At 36.0% G+C, this 21,570-nt stretch overlaps 2 protein-coding genes across 8 annotated transcripts in view; one reads left to right on the forward strand and one right to left on the reverse strand.

Annotated features, from left to right (window-relative positions):
* Positions 1 to 4,017, reverse strand: part of KIF18A (kinesin family member 18A) — an 80,080-nt gene extending 76,063 nt beyond the window's left edge. The window contains exons 1-2 of one of the 2 annotated variants that reach the window (XM_058688513.1): positions 3,889 to 4,017; positions 3,253 to 3,365 (exon numbers count right to left, since the gene is read on the reverse strand). The gene's annotated coding sequence lies outside the window, so the exon portion shown is untranslated. Of the gene's footprint in view, positions 1 to 3,252; positions 3,366 to 3,741; positions 3,763 to 3,888 lie in introns of those variants that run through there. The other variant, XM_058688515.1, reaches the window with a different exon arrangement.
* A 5,645-nt stretch (positions 4,018 to 9,662) lies between these two features.
* The window catches only part of METTL15 (methyltransferase 15, mitochondrial 12S rRNA N4-cytidine), a 207,490-nt gene continuing 195,582 nt past the window's right edge, over positions 9,663 to 21,570 (forward strand). Inside the window, exon 1 of one of the 6 annotated variants that reach the window (XM_058688521.1) lies at positions 9,663 to 10,030. In XM_058688521.1, the coding sequence (XP_058544504.1) occupies positions 9,725 to 10,030 (306 nt within the window). In that variant the 5' untranslated portion in view covers positions 9,663 to 9,724. The remainder of the gene's footprint in view (positions 10,031 to 21,570) is intronic. The other 5 variants (XM_058688518.1, XM_058688517.1, XM_058688519.1 and 2 more) reach the window with 5 other exon arrangements.

The raw sequence follows: 21,570 nt of genomic DNA on the forward strand, positions 1-21,570 counted from the left end.
ACAATATATTTCTCTGAAAGAATCAACATATTATAGTAAGTATGACTGGAGTAATAGGCAGTTACAATGAGGATTCTGAGGCATCAAAAAGAAAAAATTTTACATAGTGTACCCAGTTTCTTGTTTACAAAATTAGGAAAATGGGAAGATCATCTTTTATATGAATTATTGAGGGTGGTTAAGACACCATGCCATGTTATACTTAACAAGGGTAACATTTAATTTTCTGGGACATTCACTTATATAAAAAAAGCTCATTCCTCTGCTACATTTAATGAAGAGGTGTTAAAATCTAATTCTCTACACCAGCTGCAAGATAATATAAACCAAGTTGAAGAGGCAAATTCTTAACTTACAAGCCACTGCTGTTCACCCAAGAAAAAAATATAAACAAAATAAGTTAGACTCACCCCCAGTTATGTGCAAGTAAATAATAAATTTTATTTAATTCATTGATTGCATGCACTGATGTCTTCTTCAAGAGCGATCAGATCATGTTATGTATCTCATGTCATTCCCCAGCTCCAAACTCTCCAATGACTTTCCAGCATCAGAATAAAATGTAAACTCCTTAGCATGTCTTGTAGGTTCTATATCTGGCCCTGTCTACCTCTTCAACCCCTTCTTTAAATGTTATCCTCCTCCTTGATTACTCTGCTCCAGTCACACTGTCCTAAATGTTCCTAAAATACTCAGTCTTATTCTAACCTCATAAACCTTGCACTTTCTCTTCTTTTCCTGGAAGGCTCTACCTTCAGACACTTGCAAATCTTTTTTTATTTTTTTTATTTTTTTTTTTTTCTCAACGTTTTTTATTTATTTTTGGGACAGAGAGAGACAGAGCATGAACGGGGGAGGGGCAGAGAGAGGGAGACACAGAATCGGAAACAGGCTCCAGGCTCCGAGCCATCAGCCCAGAGCATGACACGGGGCTCGAACTCACGGACCGCGAGATCGTGACCTGGCTGAAGTCGGACGCTTAACCGACTGCGCCACCCAGGCGCCCCAGACACTTGCAAATCTTAATCTCTCAATTCATTATTCTGGTCTCTGTTCAAATAGCACTACACAGAGGCTTTCCTTAAAGATTCCATTCAAAATAGTGTCACCTTGCCTTTTCCTCTTTAATCTCTTAAGGGCTTTATTTTTCTTCTTAGCATCTAGATTAACTGGAAAATATTATTTGGTTACATATTTACTGCTTGTTTCCTCTTTAGAATATAAGCACTATGAGACTATGCACTTCATTTGTACCCTAGAAACTTGAACAGGGCTTGTTCAATATTTACGACTCAAAACACACTTGTTCAATAGATGAATGAATGAACTAATGCAGCTTTTCAAAATATATGTGCAAAAAAATAAGTGCAGAATAGCAGACTTGGCATGTAACCATTTGAATTTTTAAAAACATACATATTTGTATATGCATGGGCTGTCTCAGGAAGACAACACAAGGAGTTGGTAACACCAGTTGCCCCATGGTGGGGAAATATGAAGGTCTGGGTGACAGGCAGGCTTACTTTCTACTGTATATTCTTTTGTAGAATTTGGATTTTAAACAAGACTAGTTATTTTTATTTCAAAAACAAACCAAAGGAGAAAGTACTAAAATTTACCTTAAGCACAATCTTCCATTTAATAACATTGTATTTATGGAATATTTTCTATTGAGCTCTTAGTATACAAATAGAAATTGCTAAGCAACTTACATACTTCTCATTTAATCCCCGTAACAATCTTATAATATAGGTATTATTATCATAGGAAGAATATAATATAGAGAGATTAAGTTAACTGGCTAAAGTTAACTTGGAAGCACAAGACATGAGATTTGAACTCAGACTAACTGGATATGAAGTCAAAGTATTTAAATCACTACTCTTTCAGTTGTAAATATTTAATCTCTAGAAATTTTCTCAGAGAGAATAAAAATATATATTTGCCTATTTTTGATAGAAACCTCAGGGCCTAGCGTAGGAGCTCTTGAATGAATACTGAAATAAAACCAAAAGTGTATGATTTCTTTCTGCTTGTGGGATATCCAACAGCATCTATTCTCAGCAAATATACTATTGAGAACTCTTAAATTAGATCAGTAAAGTGATAACTACTATTAATGAACAATGATTATCATTTGAGCATGTTATGTATGTCAGACATACATATGGTATGGTAAACATTTAATATTCATCATCTTATTCAATCCTTAAAATAATCATATAAGGCATACTCTACAATAGTCTCCATTTTACAAAAACAGAGACTTAATTTAGGACAAGTAATTTTTCCAAGATGACATAGCTAGTAAATGAGAAGCCAGAATGTAGACTCATGTCTAAATCCAAAGCCCATGTCCCTAATGATTATACTCTACTGGAATAACAACAGAACATTTTCAAACAAAGGAACAGAAATGCTGCTCAAATTATCTTGAGTGTGGAGTTATACAGTTATAAATGATTTCTTATATTCAAACTCAAATCTGAATTAGATTCAGGTTCAACAAACATTTTTTAGGAGCAGGAACTATCCTCCACAATATCATTTATAGTCTCTATGCAGCTTACACCTCTCTGGAAATAACTTTAGTGTTAGAGCCAGTGCTTCTACTAACTTAAAAACATCAGGGAGGAACAAAAATTTCAAACGGAGTTTAAGGGTGGCACTAATATCTGGGCTATTTTTTCCTCCTAGATTTCATGGAGTTACCATAAAAGTGGCTTTATTGTGTACTTTAATTGATTCAGGCTATCAATGGATATTGACAAGATGCACTTTTAAAGTGAAAATTTTATGTACTTCTATATACTTGCTCAGTAGCAGAAGAGATTAATTACTACCGTTAAAGGCAGATAATCTTTGTTTACTGAAAAAGTCAATTCTTACAATGTAACGGAAACTTATTAACAAGCACTATCTAGTCTTTGGATCTGATATTCTCTAGCACCAAAGTTCATAAATACTTCCCAGAGGGCCTGAATGTGGTGGAATAACACTACCAACTAAACCCTGTAGAATGCTTAACACAGTCTACTCCATAGTTCATAGTAAATAACCTAAAGTATGTATTATACAAAATTATTCAACTCTGGACAAATAAACTCTTTTCATAAACAGCAGTTAGCCTTGATCTCTCTGTAACTGAATGCCTAGTAAGCTGCTAAAAGTCTTGCATAAACTAAGAACAGAGGGTAAAAGGAGTTCTGATTCATTTGCAAAGCACTTTGCCAAGTGGTATCGCTTCCATACCTCATCTGATTCTTGGCAATCCCGTTACACAGTGCTGGCAGGTCTCATCTTGACGCTACAACTGAGACTCAGAGGAGGTTCCCGACTGACCTTTGCCACGTTAACACCAGGACCTTGCAGGACAAAAAGTTTGTAAGTTGGAAAACCAAAATTCCTTATTACATAGTTAAGCTCAGAGTTACATTTACAACTGTATCTTAAACAAAACATTCTGAATTTGGAGTCCGGAACGAACTTTACACTGTAAGGTGCAAGGCAATTAAAGTGCTCTGCCAGTCTAGGGAAAGAGCCAGGATGCCCTTTAAAACTTCCGACTTTCTCAGAATTTAAGGCAGGAGATTTTTGCCCTTCCTGTGGAGCAGTGAAGGGCTCCCGATCAGGTAGAGCCCTGCTCTAGCTGGGACTCGAGTTCCTCTTCCTTTCACTTTCTCCCCGGGGACGCTAACTACCCGCCCCCTACGCCCACCTCCCCTACCCCCCCACCCCCACCCCCCACTCAATCCTTCGGCGTTTGTCAACAAGCCCATCCCGTCTTCTCCTCAGGCGGCCGCAGAAGCCTTCCGTTTCCAGCGAGATAGGCCATCAAAAGAAGCGTTCCCGAGACGAGAAGTTTCTCCTCACGAGCCTCTCACTCACCTCTGGTCCACCAAAGGTTACCGCGACACTTCACTTCGATGTCCGCCTCCCCGCGATTCAAACTCGGCAACAAGATTCAAACCCAATCCAGCTTTTCCAGCACCTCGTTTCATTGGCTGCCGACTTCGTGACGCAATCACGTCGGACGTTGCCGTGGCGCGTGGTAGCTTGGCGCCAGTAGTTTCAGCCGCGCGGCTCTGTGGAACCGGCCTTGCTGCGCGTCGCCAGGGCAACGCGCACGGCTGTTTCCGGAGGCGTTGGCCGAGGTGGGCGGGGCTAGACCGCAGCTGCAGGTGGGAGGTAGCCACCTGGGATCCTCAGACCACTTCAAGAGCCGCGGGCGCAGGGCCCGGTCCTTGGGTTCAGGGTGTGAGTGAGACGGGAGCGGGCAGGGGTTGGCTTGTGCCGTCTGCTGGGGGAGAGGCGGAGCCTGTTGGGTGTGGGTTAATGGATTCTGAATGTTTATCTTCTTTTCTCTATTGAGTAGTGAGGCCTCCAAGGCACAGGTCCCATGCTTTGGAAGGTGTAGGGACCTGTTCCTTTCAGCCACTTTCACTTAAACCGAACTGGGGTCAATTCGCCTCAATTAATTGAAAGTCCAGAGCTTTAGGTTTGAGGCCCTAGGCTTCATTTCTCAGGACTCCCAGGCCTATTCCCTTTATTGCTGACTGAAACTATTTGGTGTTTTTGACATTCCTTTCGGATGAGGACTTTACAAAATAAATCCATTTAAATTTATTGGCTTAGTTCATTTTTGGATGCAGTGTTTTTTTAAAGTCCTAGATTGTAGATATTATTTCAAAATGTACGGTTTAAAAAGAAAAAAAAATACCAGGAAAAAAGGGAAATATGTTTGCTAAGATAAGTCCATTTTATTTGTCAGGATGTTTTCAATAGCATGATCTGAATGTCATTGTTATTCTTTATATTAACATTATTGTATCCATTCTGCAATTACTGATTGTAGACTTTAGGGACATAATAGCATAAATAAAAACTCCCTGCCTTCTTGGAGCTTATATTCTTATATGGAGCTTATCACCATAATAAATAGGATGGCGCAACACATTGCAGAATATTATAAGTGAAACAATTATGAAAACTTCTACATTATGGACACTTATTTCCTTTTGAAGAAAATCAGAAGCACAGTGTATTGTATATGATGCATGTTATATGATTGTTTCTGAACTCTGGATAGTGCATCAATAAAGATATTAATTGCTGGCTATATTACATATATGTTAGCTAACACAATAGTTACTTGTGTGGTGCTGGGTTTGGTAATAAAATTGAGAAGTCTTTTTATTTTATTTCAAATATGTACTCACTCTATAGTACTTGATGTATACTTGATGTCCCAGGCATTTTGTTAACTCTATATGTTATTTTATTTCACTCTCAAAATAGCCCATGAGATACAGGCACAATTTATTTTACTTAAAAAACAAAAACAAGTTTTCAGAAGATCCCTAAAGGAAATTTAATTGTACAAACCAGCCAATTCAGAAATGAGGCATTTGTCTCAGAAATAATTTCTAGGTTAAGTGATCTTAAGATACTTAATCTATTCTGAAAATAGGTATTTTAAAACCAATTTCTTGTAAAATTGCGTTCATTATTGGTGAATAAGAAGTGTTTTAGATTTCATTTATTTCGACACCACATTGTAAGCCTTGCAAACAGGTGTTTCCACACCTAATCTAAGTGCTTATTTTACGTTTAACTTTAAATTCTGCCTTACAGTTGCCATTTAGCACATTTAGATGATGAGGTCTATATTCTTAAAGTATTGTGTAGTCAAAGCAAAGAAACTTTAATGTTACAATAAATGCCATCACTCTGCCAGTTGGCTTCTGTTTGGCAAGACATCAAGAAATAAAACAAAGTATGAGACTAGTGTATTTTGTAACGAAATGAAGGGAAAAGAACCGAAACCATAAAAACATAGGACTAAAGGAGACAGAAATTCCCACCTTTTGTTAGAAATTGGGAGTATAATGTGTTACAATAGAACACGGAAATTTAACAGAGGTCATAGTAAACGGAATAGAGTGGAGTTAAGAATAAAATGGAGTTAGGTTTAAAGTTGATTCAGACATTAAAAAAAAAAAAAGTAAAAGTAAATTTAAACCTGGCAGTGGTAGGTTCTTATTTCCGCCCCCTCTTCAGGAACGCTATTTGAACCCCCTCGTGCCTGCAGGACCCTTTGTCAGCTGGGGCCTGAAAAGAGCGGAACAAAAGGCGGACGGTTTTCGGTTGCTGGGGCGGACGTGGACCAGAGCTGTCCGTCCTTGCAAGTTTCCCCCAAGGCTGGGACCTAGACGTGCGCCAACTTGTGTTCTCTGGCACCGTAGTAGTGGTCGTCGCTGGCCCGAGTTAGAAGCCAACAGTGAATTCTTCGTGCCTCAGGTGAGGAGAAGGTGGCCGAGTCCCGGGAGCTCTCTTGGAGCTCACCCCAAGCCTTTGGGGGAACTTCCAGAGGTCGCTGAATTCGCCCAGGACAAAAGGAAACACGCCCCTGCTCCCGCTTTCCCTCCTAAACACTCACTCATCCTGAGTTCAGAAGTTTGTGAACAGTTTTCCCTCCTCCGAGTATAATTCTTAGGCAAAAGGATGCATTCTTCCTGAACTTTAGAACCTCTTTCAGTTTCTCTCCTTTCGGCTGCCAGCCTTCAGGCTGGGTTTTTGGCCTTAGGAATTAAGTTTTCGAACGTTTTTCTCCACTGGGAAAGCTGAGTGCTAAGATGGTAACGGCACCGTTGAGGAAGTAGTTTTCAAAGGTATCACTCACTTCTGTACCCACAATTAAAGAGTAACCTGGCCAATTCCCTGCTTTCAACAGCTGAAACTGAACTTTGCTGGCAAAGCTAAAAGACTTACCTAGGAAACCAGAGTTGGCTCAAGCGGCCGGTTTCCCGTCTCTCCGCTTCCTTCCTGTGACCAGAGGAAACTTTTAAAGGATCTTAAATCCTGTAGGGTGTTTGGTTCATAGCCAACTGCATGAGCGCTCTGAGTTATCTGGTAGGACACTGGGCTGCGGAAAGGAAAGAACATCCTCCTTTAGAGCTTGTCCCCTTCCATTCTTGGGAGATAGTCAAGGAAACCACCAAAGAGGAAGATTATTTGAGGTCCTTTCTCCATGTTAACCCACGTTAGTAGCCAATTGCTGCATAATAAAATCTTCAGGCTTTGTACTTGAAACATAGTTGAGTAAATACGTATAAATTGAATGCAAAAAGAAAAGAATTAACGGTTGGCAAAGGAAGCTTTTTTTTCTATTCTACTTGCGGTTCTGTGTGCACTTCCTGTGCGGTTCTGATTCCTGTACTGGAATATTATAGAGATGTATAGATGTATGTATATCTATTTAAATATACATCATACATTTATCTAGGTATATATTTAAATATAAAAATATGGATATAGGATTAAGCAATAGGAGGCTCTTTACAGAAAAAGTAATCCATGAGATACAACAAATATACAGTCAGTATAATTAAAGTGCCATGCAATTACATGGGTGCATTAAATGGAGCTAGTGGGCTATGTTTGTAACATAGAAGCTAAGATTAAAGGCTTGGGATAGAGTGCTGGAGTTACAGTTCTAGCTTTATGGCTTTCTAGGTATGTGACCTTTTGGCAAATTACTTCTCTGTTTTTCTCATCTGTAAAATAGAAATAAGTATACTGTCTATCTCTAAGAGTTGTAAGGGTAGAATGAGTTTAGTGGTATTTAGTAAGTGCTTAATAAATGTTAGCCTCTATTTTGAAAAATGTTAGAAACACTAGGTTTTGAGGGTAGTAGGGTTTACTTTGTATAAGCCTTTTTTTATTTTTTTAAAGTTTTTTTTTTTTTTTAATGTTTATTTTTGAGAGAGAGAACCCTTGCCGTGCACATGCGTGGGGGAGGGGCAGAGAGAGAGGGAAACAGGAACTCTGAAGCAGACCCCACACTGTCAGCACAAAGCCCTACCTGGGACACAACCCACCATCCACTTGAGCCATAGTTGGATGCTAAACCGAGTCACCCAGGTGCCCCTGTATAACTTTTCAGAAACAAATGAGGCATAATTAATAATTTGACTAATTTGAAACTGGTGAACATTGAAAACTTTACTTAAAACATTCCCCCCCCCCCCCCAATATTTTTCCTGTGTCACGTTTGCTACAAAATTCTGTGGATTATGCCTTAGGTAAAGTTGGCGTATTTTTAAGGTAACATCTTGTTGATACTATATTTATATAATATAAATGTATTTCTTTTCTAGTCATTACGTGTGGTCAACTTTTCAACATCATTTTTCATTTTCTGTTGCAAAAGGAAGGGAAGGCATATTTAAACAAGATATTTATGTTTCTTTTTCTTTTTTGGAGGTGGATATTTATGTGTCGAAGTATTTTGAGAATGTGGTTTTTGGTAGGGTCTGTCAGGCAGGCAAAATTTCCTAAAGCAAGTTTTGTTAAAAATATTAATTCTGTAGAATTATCCATCCATTCACTTTTTTTTTCAGAAAACACTAAGCACTGAGTGTGCATCTGCTTTTGTAGATAAAAAAGGTGTTATCTTATTTTTAAATAACTCCTAATCTATGAGGACTAAAAAACAGTGTTAACTCTGCATTTACTATAATAGTATTAAAAACATTGCTTACAACCTGTATAAAAAGCATAATGTTTTTAAAACATTTTCTGTTAATATATTTACATACTTTTTTCCTCTGCATTTAAGAGTTAGAGATTGCAGAATAAAAAGGAACAAGTGTGAGAAAGTTAAGGAACTTAATCTTTATTTTCTTGTTTTTTGGGAGCAAGGACAGACAGTTAAAACAAAGGTGAATACGAAATGCCAAAGTAGGCTCAGTTGAGTGTTTATAAGGTTAAAATTTATTTATTTATTTTTATAGATTTCCTAAGCTTTTTTTTTTTTTAAGTGTTTATTTGTTTACTTTTGAGAAACACAGAGCAAGCAAGCAGGGTAGGGGCAGAGGGAAAGGGAGAGAGAGAATCCCAAGCGGGCTCTGCGCTGTGTGTGCAGAGCCTGAAACAGGGCTCGATCTCACAACTGTGAGATCATGACCTGAGCTGAAATCAAGAGTCAGGTGCTTAACTGACCGAGCCACCCAGGTGCCCCTGTAAAGTTATAATTTAAATTGAAACATGCTTCGCTGATACAGGCCATCTGAGACAATCTTGTCAGAGCATATTCATAACAAGTCTGCAAGATTTTCACAGACAGTTTTACCTTTCTTTTTAGATAAACATATGTAGCTTTTTCCAGGGACAGTTCCTCAAAGTTAAATTAAAGATGAAGATTTAGCATTATGAGAAAAAACAAATAGAAGAGCTTGAAATGAAAGACTACCTGAACCTAAAATAGGATAATATTTATAATCCCTTCAATCATCCAGATAGTTTTTTCAAATAAACATTTCTAATGCACTGAATCCGTTCTTTAGACTTAATTAAAATTAGAAAAGTATATTTCTGTGGTGCATAGGTGGCTTAGTCAGTTAAGTGCCCAACTTAGGCTCAGGTCATGATCTCATGGTTCATGAGTTTGAGCCCCGTGTCGGGCTCTGTGCTGACAGCTCAGAGCCTGGAGCCTGCTTTGGATTCTGTGTCTTCCCCTCTCCCTACCCCTGCATCACTTGTGCTCTGTCTCTCTCTCTCTCTCAAAAATAAATAAACATTAAAAAAAAGTATATTTCAGAAAAATGATGACTTAATAAACAGTTTTTACATTTCTAATAATTAACATGTTAATGGTCTTAGAAGCTTACCAGGCCATTTTAAAAAGTTATACAAAATTACATATTTTAAAAATCCAACAATCATGATATTTTTAATTTTTTCTAGATTGACCTACAAGATGCTTCGATACCCATATTTTTGTAAAATCTATAAAGAATTTCTATCATGCTGGTTGGAATCTGGCATATTTAATTTAGGTATCTGGCCAAAAAAAATACATGCTACAACAGAAAGATGTAATGAATATGAAGCCCAGGAGCGAACAGATCAAACTGGAGCTCAGGAGTTCCATAGATGTCAAAATGGAGATTTTGAAGCTATGACTAAATTACATATCCCAGTAATGGTGGATGAAGTTGTTCGTTGTTTGGCACCACAAAAAGGCCAGGTAAGTTGATTAGTTTTTTAAATTTTTAACACTTTGAAAATTGAGATATTCACTTATCTTAATATTCACTATTTTAAAGCATATTATTCAGTGGATTTTAGTATATACACAAGGTGGTACAATCATCACTATCTAATTCAGGAACATTTTCATCACTTCAATAGGGAATCCCATATCCATTAGCATTCACTCCGCATTGACCCCCTTCCTTTTGCTCCTGACAACTACTAATCTATTATTGTCTGTATGGAGTTGCCTAATCTGGAAATCTTATATAAATGGATTCATATTATATGTGGCCCTTTGCATTTGCTTTGTATTATTTAGCATGTTTTCAAGATTCATCCATGTTATAGCATGTGCCTGTACTTCATTTCTTTTTTCCCTGAACAACATTGCATTTATGGATATACCACATCCTTTTTATCCTTCAGTAATTGATGGCATTTGCGTGTCCACTTTTTGGCTACTGTGAATAATGCTGTTATGAACATTCACGTACAAGTTTTTGTAGGGACATATGTTTTCACTCAGGTATATACCTAGGAGTGGAATTGATGGGTCATATGATATTCTATGCTTAACTCATTGAGGATCTGCCATACTGTTTTACGGAGTTGATTAGTTTTGCCAAGTAACTGTTTTAAAAGAAAAAGAACATTACATTGGCTGAGTGGTTTGGGTATGAAAACAATTCTAGCATAGCTTGAGAATTTTAGTATCTTTTTAAGAATGACTATAGACAAAGATAAGGATATGAATTCCTGTTTTCTTGTTTTGTTAGACTTTTCAACTACCCTGCTTTTTGATTTAGAGTTCTCCAGAGAAATAGGACCAACAGGATGTGTGTGTTTGTGTGGATGCATGTATATGTGTACGTACATGTGCATGTATGTGATTACATATGTGTGTGCACACACATGAGTGAGGTGGAAAAGAGATTGAATGATTGATTTTGAGGAATTGAATCTCAGTTAAAGAGGATTGGTAAGTCCAAAATGTGTACAGTAGGCTGACAGGCTGGAGACCCAAGTAAGAAATCTGAGTCCAAATTGAGTCTGCAATTTGCCGGCAGAATTCTTGTTTTCAGGATGTCAGTCTTTGTTCTATTAAGGCTTTTCACTAATTGGATGGGACCACCCACATTATGGAGAATAATCTGCTTTACTCAGTCCAGTAATTTAAAATTTAATCTCACTCCCCCCAAAAAAACCTTGACAGAAACATCCCGAATAATAATGTTTGGCCAAATGTCTGGGTATTATGGCCCAGCAAAGTTGACATAAAATTAACCATCATACTTGACTTATTTATAGTGTTGCTGGCAGGATTATATAAGGTTTTAGATACAAAAATGCTTTAAACTCTATAAAGAGATCACAAAAATGTTAGGTAATATAATATCCAATATGATAAAGCTAGAATTTCTGGAAATTAAGCTCATTCACAAGAGAGAGAAAAAAATAAACCCTTTTGTCATAGTAAATTTTCATCAGATGTGTTCTTATAACCTAATGCTGATACTTAGCTTACTGACTTCAGAAATATGATCTCTTATTTTAAAAGTTATTATTCCCTAAATCAGTTATGTACGTTTAAAAGTCACACGTTGGTTCTTTTCCAGGATATAGTGGGTTAATGGTTAAGAGCAAAGATTCTATAATTGGACTTCCTAGGTTCGAATCCGTCATCTAACACACAAGTGTGTACATACATTCACACACACAGCTCTTTTTTTTTTTTTTTGAGACATGTTCAAGTTACATCAGATAGTTCTCATGAACTAAGTTCTAAGCTATACACATAAGGTATGCTGGAATGGGTGGATGTTGCTCATGTGAAAGCCGTCATTAATATGACTTAGGTTGCTTTACCACAAAAATATTCATTTACCTTATCCTTAGGCAGTATATATATAACAAGGTAAATCCAGTATTCTTAGATGAGATTATGTGTATAAAGCATCTAGGTCAATGCTGTCATATAGTAGGGACTCTAAAGTATACATGAAAATATAAATTAAAAAATTGGATCAAACTTCCTGTTAAATATGACTTAAAGTGAAATTCTCTTCATTTTCTGTAAAGATTCATAATGCAAGGATAGCAATTAATACCCATACCTTAATGTGAGTCTAAGAAAAAGTACATGTAAATATATATGATATATTAGAGATCTATAGGAGAGGGAAGGGGCAGTTAGTAAAAAAGTGGGACTGAATTTAGTGGCTTGAATTTGACCTCTGGAACCAGAAACTAAAGCTCGTTGTATAAATTCGCTGAAACTTAGTAACAACTAAATATTTATTTTGTAATAACTAAAGTAGAAAAATAGCCAAACAAAAATAAACCCCACAAAGTCTCCTACTAAATCAGTATTGGATCTGCCTTTGTTCTAAAACCAAGTGGAATAAAATGAGACAATTTTACAACTTGACCTATCTTGCTGTTTCATTTGTTCAGGTTCCTGACAAATGTAATGTTGGTTTATTGTGACATTTCCATTGTTCTGATTTGAGTTGGGTTTTCTGGTAACTTTTTATAGAAAGTTTAATTTTATGAATGTTATATTTGAAAATTTTCATGCGAGGTACATTTAGAGACAACGTTATTTCTTACCTTTTCTGCTGTCTGGCAGACAGCTTTATTCACTATTCCCTTAATCTTCAAGTAATAAAGAACTGGTGACAGTTCTTGGACAGGAAAGGTCTTCATTTCTTCCAGAATCCATTATTTGCTTCTTTCTTCCTGAGCCTTTTCCCCCAAATCATTTTCTTTTGCAAACTATGAGTCATACACTCACTTGTATCAATCACCCACATAATTATTGTTTTTCACATCACCTTCAATGGTGAATTAACAAATGAAAGTTTTGATCATAACAGGAACCTTAAAAATATCTAAATATAGTTTTCAATGAGGCCTTGTTCATTTAATAGTAATTTTTTTTTCTGTAACATTTAAAAGTTGCTTACTTCAAGCTAATTTGGGGGAATTTGTTCTATATCATAACCAATTTACTGTTATTAATTTATATTACTATTGCAAATACATGCAAAATATTTATAAATTTGGATTAAAAGAAAAAAAAAGTTCTTCCTTTCCTTTGGGAGGTATAGAAGGGATTGAATAAATTATAATTCTTTCTCCTTGGCAAGTTTCCATTTCATATTCTGGGTGAATAACTTTTTGTAAGAATATATTATTCTAAAAATTTTTTCTTGCTTCTGGAGATGGTTTAGTGTTGGCTACTGTGGTCAGTTTTTCATTCCTAATTTCTGAAAAGTGGAGAAAAAGCATGACCCTGCCTAGTTGAAGATGGTAGCAATTTGGAGGATATAGGAGACTTGATATTTATTTTTTTCCTAGTAGTAGTGCCAGGAAAATAGTTTGATGCCTTGGGTTTCTGTGAGAGTGATAGGTTATGAGGCAGGTGATGGACATGTAAGGACTAGTACCAGTAGCTGTGTAATTTTGGGCAGGTAGCTAATCATGACTGTGCCTCAGATTCTTCATCTGTAAAATGGGGAAATGTGACGTACCACCTGGTCACTGTAAGGATTAGGTGAGTTCACATATGTAAATTGCTTATAATGATATCTTCCAAGTAGTATGAACTCAATAAACATTAGCTGTTATTATTAGGGGGGTTAGTAAGGGTCAGAGCTGGTAGCTAGCTAGATACAATAAAACTTAGGAAAAAAATACCAAGAGATAACAAAGGTGGAAACAAAAGTTCAGGAAAGGTGAAACCAATATGTCTGGAATTGAAAAAGTAGTTTCCTTTGCACTATTGAATTCTCCTTTGGTCTTGAGTCAAATTTCACTTTATCAGGCAAATTTTTTCTAAGGCTCCAGAGGTGGCAGGTCTTCCTGTTATACATTCATTGAGTCATATGTTTTTCTTTCATAGCATTAATAATAATTTATAATTATAATTTTTTAATGACATTATTTGTTCAGTGGACATTTCTCCTAACAGACTGTCCTCTATGAAGTCATAGGTGTGTTTTTTTGTTTTTTTTTTTTTTTCCATTATATCTTCAGTGCCTGGCACAGGCCTACAACATGGTGGGTTTTATAATGATTTTTTAAGTGAATGAGTAAAAGTCAAATTGAAGGACAGATGAGAGGCACAAATAAAAAGAATGTCCCTTGGGTACTAAGGTTGCTTCTTGGGCTCAAGACTTTATATCATTCCAACTTCAGTGTGACAGGCCTAGTCCCTGGTGAGGGAGTAGATACAAGGACTGAGAAAATGAGCTGATATCTAAACTGATGCAAAATCAATTATGATAAATATCAGAGTAAGGTTGTAAGGTTGGTTTTATATGTACTCGAAATCATTATCTTGCTATTTTGATATTCTAACATTTAATATTAATTTCATAATTACTAGATTTACTGAAGTTGTCCCGGTACCAGTTATGATAATTTTCTTTATAAAAAGATTCATTATTCCCTGTATAATGGATTTTTCTTAAGATCAGGAGCAATATTTTACTTGAAAATCTTTATAATCTTTAATGTAGAGTAAACATCAAAGAGAAAATCCTGAGACTATATGTTTGCTGTCTTAAACAATTGAAGGCTGATTGGTCACAGAGAGGAGGAGTTTATTTTGTTTGACCTCAAATTATTTAAAAAGGAACTTTTCTGAGAGACAGGACCAGTACCATAGCTCCTGTAGGGAGTTGCCTTTTTTTTTTTTAGGAAGGACTATTAAAATTTCAGATGGAATGGACTGTCAAAATGAAGTGCTTCCTCTCCCATATATTTTTTTAAATTTTTTTTTTAAGGTTTATTCATTTTTCAGAGACAGAGTGTGAGCAGGGGAGGGGCAGAGAGAGAGAGAGGGAGACACAGAAGCTGAAACAGGCTCCAGGCTCTGAGCTGTCAGTACAGAGCCTGATGCGGGGCTTCAACTCATGGACCGCAAGATCATGACTTGAGCCGAAGTCGGACGCTTAACCGACTGAGCCACCCAGGTGTCTCTCCCATATTTTTTAAAGTATAGGTTTCTTTGAAGTAAATTTTTATTTTACATTGCATTCTACCAATTATTTGAAAAAAATAATGTTTCCATCTTAAAAAATGAGGTAGCTAATTAAGTGAACTTTGCATCAGAATACTTTCTGCAGTGTGATACTTCCAGTGTTACACTGGTAAATATTTAGTGCCTGGTCTGAGAGTCAGGGTGTGGTGTAGCTTTAAAAACAAAAACAAGGGGTGCCTGGGTGGCTCAGTTGGTTAAGTGTCCGACTTCGGCTCAGGTCATGATCTCACAGTCCATGAGTTCGAGCCCCACGTCGGGCTCTGTGCTGACAGCTCAGAGCCTGGAGCCTGCTTCGGATTCTGTGTCTCCCTCTCTCTCTGACCCTCCCCTGTTCATGCTCTGTCTCTCTCTGTCTCAAAAATAAATAAACGTTAAAAAAAACCCAAAAACAAAAAACCTTGATTTATTTTGTTTACAGATTTTCATGATATATGTATTCCTATTATAGTCCATTTCAGCCTACCAACCTAATGTCACTGATTGTAGCCTTAGGGAGAAATATGAATAGCTGGTGCTCTTCAGCTGGTATGACCAATACCAGGTATGATTCTCATGATGCCATGAGATATCTGTGAATTATATAATGGCAGAATTTTTGCCTTACGTTTCTGAAAATCAGTATGGTCTGTAGAGTTCTTTTGTCTTTGTTCATTTGATGTTCCCTAGTTAAAACCTTTGTTTTATGTTTCTCTGCCCTAGGAAGTACCATGGTATAGCCAAAGAATATTGTTTTTCATACATTTTTTAACAACAGAGTTCTTTTTTCTCTCTAATAAATAGTCCCAAACATAAGACAGATAAAAACAGCATTACATAGTGTAAATTTGTTTATATAATTTAGTTGTGACAGAGTCAGTTACAGAACAGAGGCATTTTGTTGAGTGCAAAACTTCAAAATCAACATCCGTGTCTTTTTTTTTTTTTTTTTTGCATAATTTCAAAAATTTTTTTAAATGTTTACTTAGTTTTGAGAAAGAGAGACAGAGCAAAAGTAGGGGAGGGGCAGAGAGAGAGGGAGACACAAGATCTGAAGCTGACTCCAGCCTGCTAGCTGTCAGCACAGAGCCCAGTGTGGGGCCTGAACTCACAAACTGCGGTGAGATTATGACTTGAGCTGAAGTTAGACACTTAACTGGCTGAGCCACCCAGGTGCCTCCCCCACTTTTTTTTTAATTAAAAAAAATTTTTTTTGTTTGCATAATTTGGATTCACAAAGGTAAATTATAATTTATAATTTATAAAATGTAGATTTTTTTTAAACAGTCTTCCTGAAATCTGCTTAATTTTTTAAAAATTTATTTTATTTATTTTTATTTTATTTTAGAGAGAAAGTGTGTATGCAAGGGGGCTAGAGGGCAGGGGTGGGGGAGAATTCTAAGTAGGCTTCATGCTCCATGCGGAGCCTGATGTGGGGCTCAGTCCCATCACTGTGAGATCATGACCTGAGTTGAAACCAAGATTTGGACACTTAACTCACTGAGTCACTTAGGTGCCCCTCAGCTTAATTTGTAGTTAAATTGAGGTGGTAAGAGAATTTTTAATTAGATTAAAAAGGACACTATATATTAATAAATATTCATGTGCCTAGTGCCAGGCCATCAAATTATATGAAGCAAAACCTGACAGAATTTTTATTTTTATTTTTATTTTTATTTTTATTTTTATTTTTGAGAGACAGAGTGGGGGTGAGGGGCCAGAGAGAATCCCAAGCAAGTTCCATGCTTACCATGGAGCCTGACATGGACTCAGTCCCATGACCCTGGGATCATGACTGAGCCGAAATCAAGAGTTCAACTGACTGAGCCACTCAGGTGCCCCCAAACCTGACAGAATTAAAAGGAGAAATAGTGCTATGATAATAGTTAGAGATTTTAATACCTCACTCAAAATAGCCTCTCCAATAACGAGAACAAATATTAATAAAAAAGTAGAGGCTTTAACACAATAAACTTACTAGGCTTAACAGATGTATACAGAACACTCTACCCAAAAATAGCATACACGTTTATCTCAAGTGCACGTGGGACATTTTCTGGGATAGAACATATGGTAACTGGAAAATTCATGAATTTATGGAAATTAAACAACATACTCCTAAACAACTAAGAAGTCAAAGAAGATCAAAGAAGTCACAAGGGAAATTAGGAAATACTTAGGAATGAAAAAAAATACAACATACTAAAATTTATGGGACACAGTGAAATTTATGTTAAGGGAGAAATTTATAAATTGCTTACATTAAAAATCAAGAAAGGTGCCAAATCTTCCATAATGTGTATAAGCACATTTTGTAACGTATATAAATGTTGAATTGCTGCTGTACACCTCAAAGTAATATTGTATGTCAACTATACTTCAGTTAAGATCTCAAATCAACAATCTAAGTTTATAACTTAAGGAACTAAATAAAAAGAATAAATAAACCCAAAGTTAGCTGAGGGAAAGAAATTAAAGATTAGAGCACTGTTAAATGATATAGGAAATAGAAAACCAATAGAGAAAATCAGTGAAGCCAGATTGAAGAGATCAGCACAATTGACAATCTTAGCTAGAGGGACAATTAAAAAAGAAAGAGATGGCCCAAATTACGAGACTGAAAATGGGGACAATTACTACCAATTTTGCAGAAATAGGATTATATGAAAGCACTATGAACAGTTGTATGCCAACAAATTGGATAACCTAGGTGAAACTAGACAAATTCGTAGAAACACAAAACCTACCAAGACTAGGGGCACCTAAGTGTATCGGTTGAGCGTCTGATTCTTGATCTCAGCTCGGGTATTGATTTTGGGGTCATGGGTTAGGGCCCTGTGTTAGGTTCCTTGCTGGGTGTGAAGCCTGCTTAAAAAACAAAACAACAAAAAAAACAACAAAACAAACCTACCAAACCTACTGAACCATGAAGAAATAGAAAATAAGGATAGACCTATTACTATTCAGGATATTAAATCACTAATAAGAAAATCTATTGACAAAGAAAAGCCCTGGACCTGATGACTTCACTGGTGAATTCTACAAATGTTTAAAGAATAATTAATAGCACCTCAGGCTTTTCCAAACACGTTGAAGAGGAGGGAATACTTCCTAACTCATTTTATGAGGCCAGAATTATCTTATACCAAAGACACTACAAGAAAACTATAGCCCCAAATCCCTTATAAACATGGACACTAAAATCCTCAACAGAATGCTAACAAAGAGAATTAGGTAGTATATTAAAAGGACCAGGTGGGCTTTATTCCCGGAATGCAAGGAGGGTTTAGCATACAAAAATTAATGTAATCTGTAATATCAACAGAATGAGAAAACCCATATCATTTCAATTGGTGCAGTAAAAGCATTTGACAAAATTCAACACCCTTTCATGATAAAACACTCAATAAACTAGAAATAGAAGGAAACTACCTTAACAAAAGTCTTAAATGAAAAACCTACAGTGAACATCATACTCAATAGTGAAAGACAAAGTGTTTCCTCTAAGCTTGGGAACAAGGCAAGGAAGTCTGCTTTCACCACTTCTGTTCAGCATAGTACTGGGAGTTCTAGCTAGAGCAGTCAGGCAAGAAAAAGAAAAGTTATCTGAATTGGAAAGGGGAAGTAAAATTATCTGCAGATGATGTGCTCTTATATATAGAAAACTATATGGGCTCCCCCCCACCAAAAAAAAAAAAGGAAAAGAAAAAGAAAGAACCTATAAGAACAAATAAATTCAGTAAAGTAGCAGGATACAAAGTCAACACAAAAATCACTGTACGTGAACAATCAACCATCTGAAAAGGAAATTATAAAAACAGTTACATTTACAATAGCATTAAAAAAATGCTTAGGAATTAACTTCACCAAAGAGGTGAAAGACTTGTACACTGAAAACTATAAAACATTGCTGAAAGAAATTAAAGAAGACCTAACAAAAATGAAAAACATCCTGTATAAATGGATTAGAACACTTAATATTGTTAATGTCAACACTATCTAAAGCAATCTATAGATGCAATGCATTCCTTATCGAAGTCCCAATGATGTTTTTGAAGAAATAGATAAATCTGTCCTAAGATTTATATGGAATCTCAAGGGATCCTGAAGGGTCAAAACAATTTTGAAAAAGACAAAACTGGAGGACTCATACTTTGTTACTTCAAAATTACTACAAAGCTACTGTAATCAAAACTGGTACTAGTGTAAAGTCAGGCATGTAAACAAATGGAATAGACTAGAGAGCCCAGAAATAAACCCCTAAATATATGGTCAAATGATTTTTAACAAGAGTACCAAAACTATTCAAGAGGGAAAGGGCAGTCTTCAACAAGTGGTGCTGGAAAACTGTATATCCACATGCAGAAGGATGAAGTGGAACCCTTCCCTAACACTATATACAGAAATCAACTCAAAAAATGGATCAAAGACTTAAATATAACACCTAAAACCATACAATTCTTACAAGAAAACATAAGACAAACCTTTATAACATTGGATTTGGCAGTGATTTCTTGGATATAATACCAAAGGCACAGGTAGCAAAAGAAAAAAAATAGACAAATTGTACTTTATGAAAATTAAAAAAAAATTGTGCATCAAAAGACACTATCCACAGAGTAAAAAGGCAGCCCACAGAATGGCAGAAAATAATTGCAAATCATATATCTGATAGGAGTTTAATATCCAGAATATATAGAGAACTCCTAAAACTTAACAGCAAAAACAACCCAATTCAAAATGGACTTGAAAAGACATTTCTCCAAAGATGATATCTGAATGAAAATATGCTTGATATCACTAATCATTTGGGAAATGCAAGTCAAAACCACAATGAGGTTTAACCTCATACCCATTAGATGGCTACTATCCAAAAAACTCCAGAAAACCAGTGTTGGTAAGGATGTAGAGATATTGGAATCCTTGTGTTTTGTTGGTGGGAATGGAAAATGGTAGAACTGCTGTGGAAAATAAGATGGTGTTTCCACCAAAAATTAAAAATAGACTTACTGTATGATTCAGCAATTACACTGAGAGAGGGAGACACAGTGGGTATATATGCAAGAGAATTGAAAGAAGGTTCTTGAAGCAGTATTTGTATACCCATGTTTATTGCAGCATTATTCACAAAAACTAAAATGTGGATTTAACTCAAGTTTTCATTAATGGATAAATGTATAAACAAAATGTGGCATATATATACAGGGAGTATTATTCAGCCTTAAAAAGGGAAACAATTCTGCTGTTTTCTACAGCATGGATGAGTCTTGAAGACATTTTGCTAAGTGAAATAAGCCAGTCATAAAAAGATACCAGATGATAGTGCTTGTGTGAAGTATTTAGTGTAGTCAGAGTTATAAAGATTGAAAGTAGAATGGTAGTGGCCAAGGGTTGGGAGGAATAGGGAATAGGGAGTTATTGTTCAATTGGTACAGAGTTTCAGTTTGATAAGATAAAATAAGTTATGTAGGTGGATGGGGGTGATGGTTGCACAGCATTATGAATGTATTTAATATCTATCATTGAATGTATACTTAAAAATGGTTAATATGGTAAGTTTTTTTCTTATGTGTATTTTAGCACAATAAAACTGTTTTTAAAGCAAGTTACCTTTTTGAAGAAAGCACAGTTCTTATATTACTTTATGGTTCTAGGTATAGATGATTGTCTAATATGAAGCTTGCAAGTAAAATGAATTTGTCGCTTTTTTATTTTTCTTTTGCAAATTTTATACTTGCAGATTTTTATTTTTTTTTAAAAAAATTTAATGTTTATTTTTGAGAGAGAGAGAGAGAGAGAGAGAGAGAGACAGACAGAGCTCAAGTGGGGGAGGGGCAGAGAGAGAGAGACAGACAGACAGACAGACAATCTGAAGCAGGCTCCAGGTTCTGAGCTAACAGCACAAAGCCTGTATACTTGCAGATTTTTCTATGTGTACTTCCAAAATATGTCTTTAATATATACTTAAGAATCTTATTAGTACTGAATTTCATGATTAGCTTTGTGCTTATTATATGTAATATTTTATTAGTGACATTTATTTTGTTATCTTTCACTTGAACTATTAAGCATTTATAGAAAGCTACACTACCTGATGATGTGATGAACATACTGTTAAAGTATTTAAAATCTTATAGGGAGTCAACAATAGTAAACGTAAAATAGACAAATGTTAAATCCTTATATTTTTTGATCATTTATTAAAATATTTTCTTTACAAATATTTTTAAAATTTTTTTAACGTTTATTCATTTTTGAGAGACAGAAAGGCAAGCATGAGCTGGGGAGGGGCAGAGAGAGAGGGAGACACAGAATCCAAAGCAGGCTTCAGGCTCTCAGCTGTCAGCACAGAGCCCCATGTGGGGCTCGAACCTAGGAACCATGAGATCATGACCTGAGCCGAAGTCAGTTGCTTAACAGACTGAGCCACCCAGGTGCCCCTTCTTTTCAAATATTCTCAATAAAATGTATCGTTTATGAAAATGTTAATGTGTATTATTAGTAAATCC

The sequence above is a fragment of the Neofelis nebulosa genome, chromosome 10 (genome assembly GCF_028018385.1).
Source record: "Neofelis nebulosa isolate mNeoNeb1 chromosome 10, mNeoNeb1.pri, whole genome shotgun sequence".
NCBI lineage: Eukaryota > Metazoa > Chordata > Mammalia > Carnivora > Felidae > Neofelis > Neofelis nebulosa.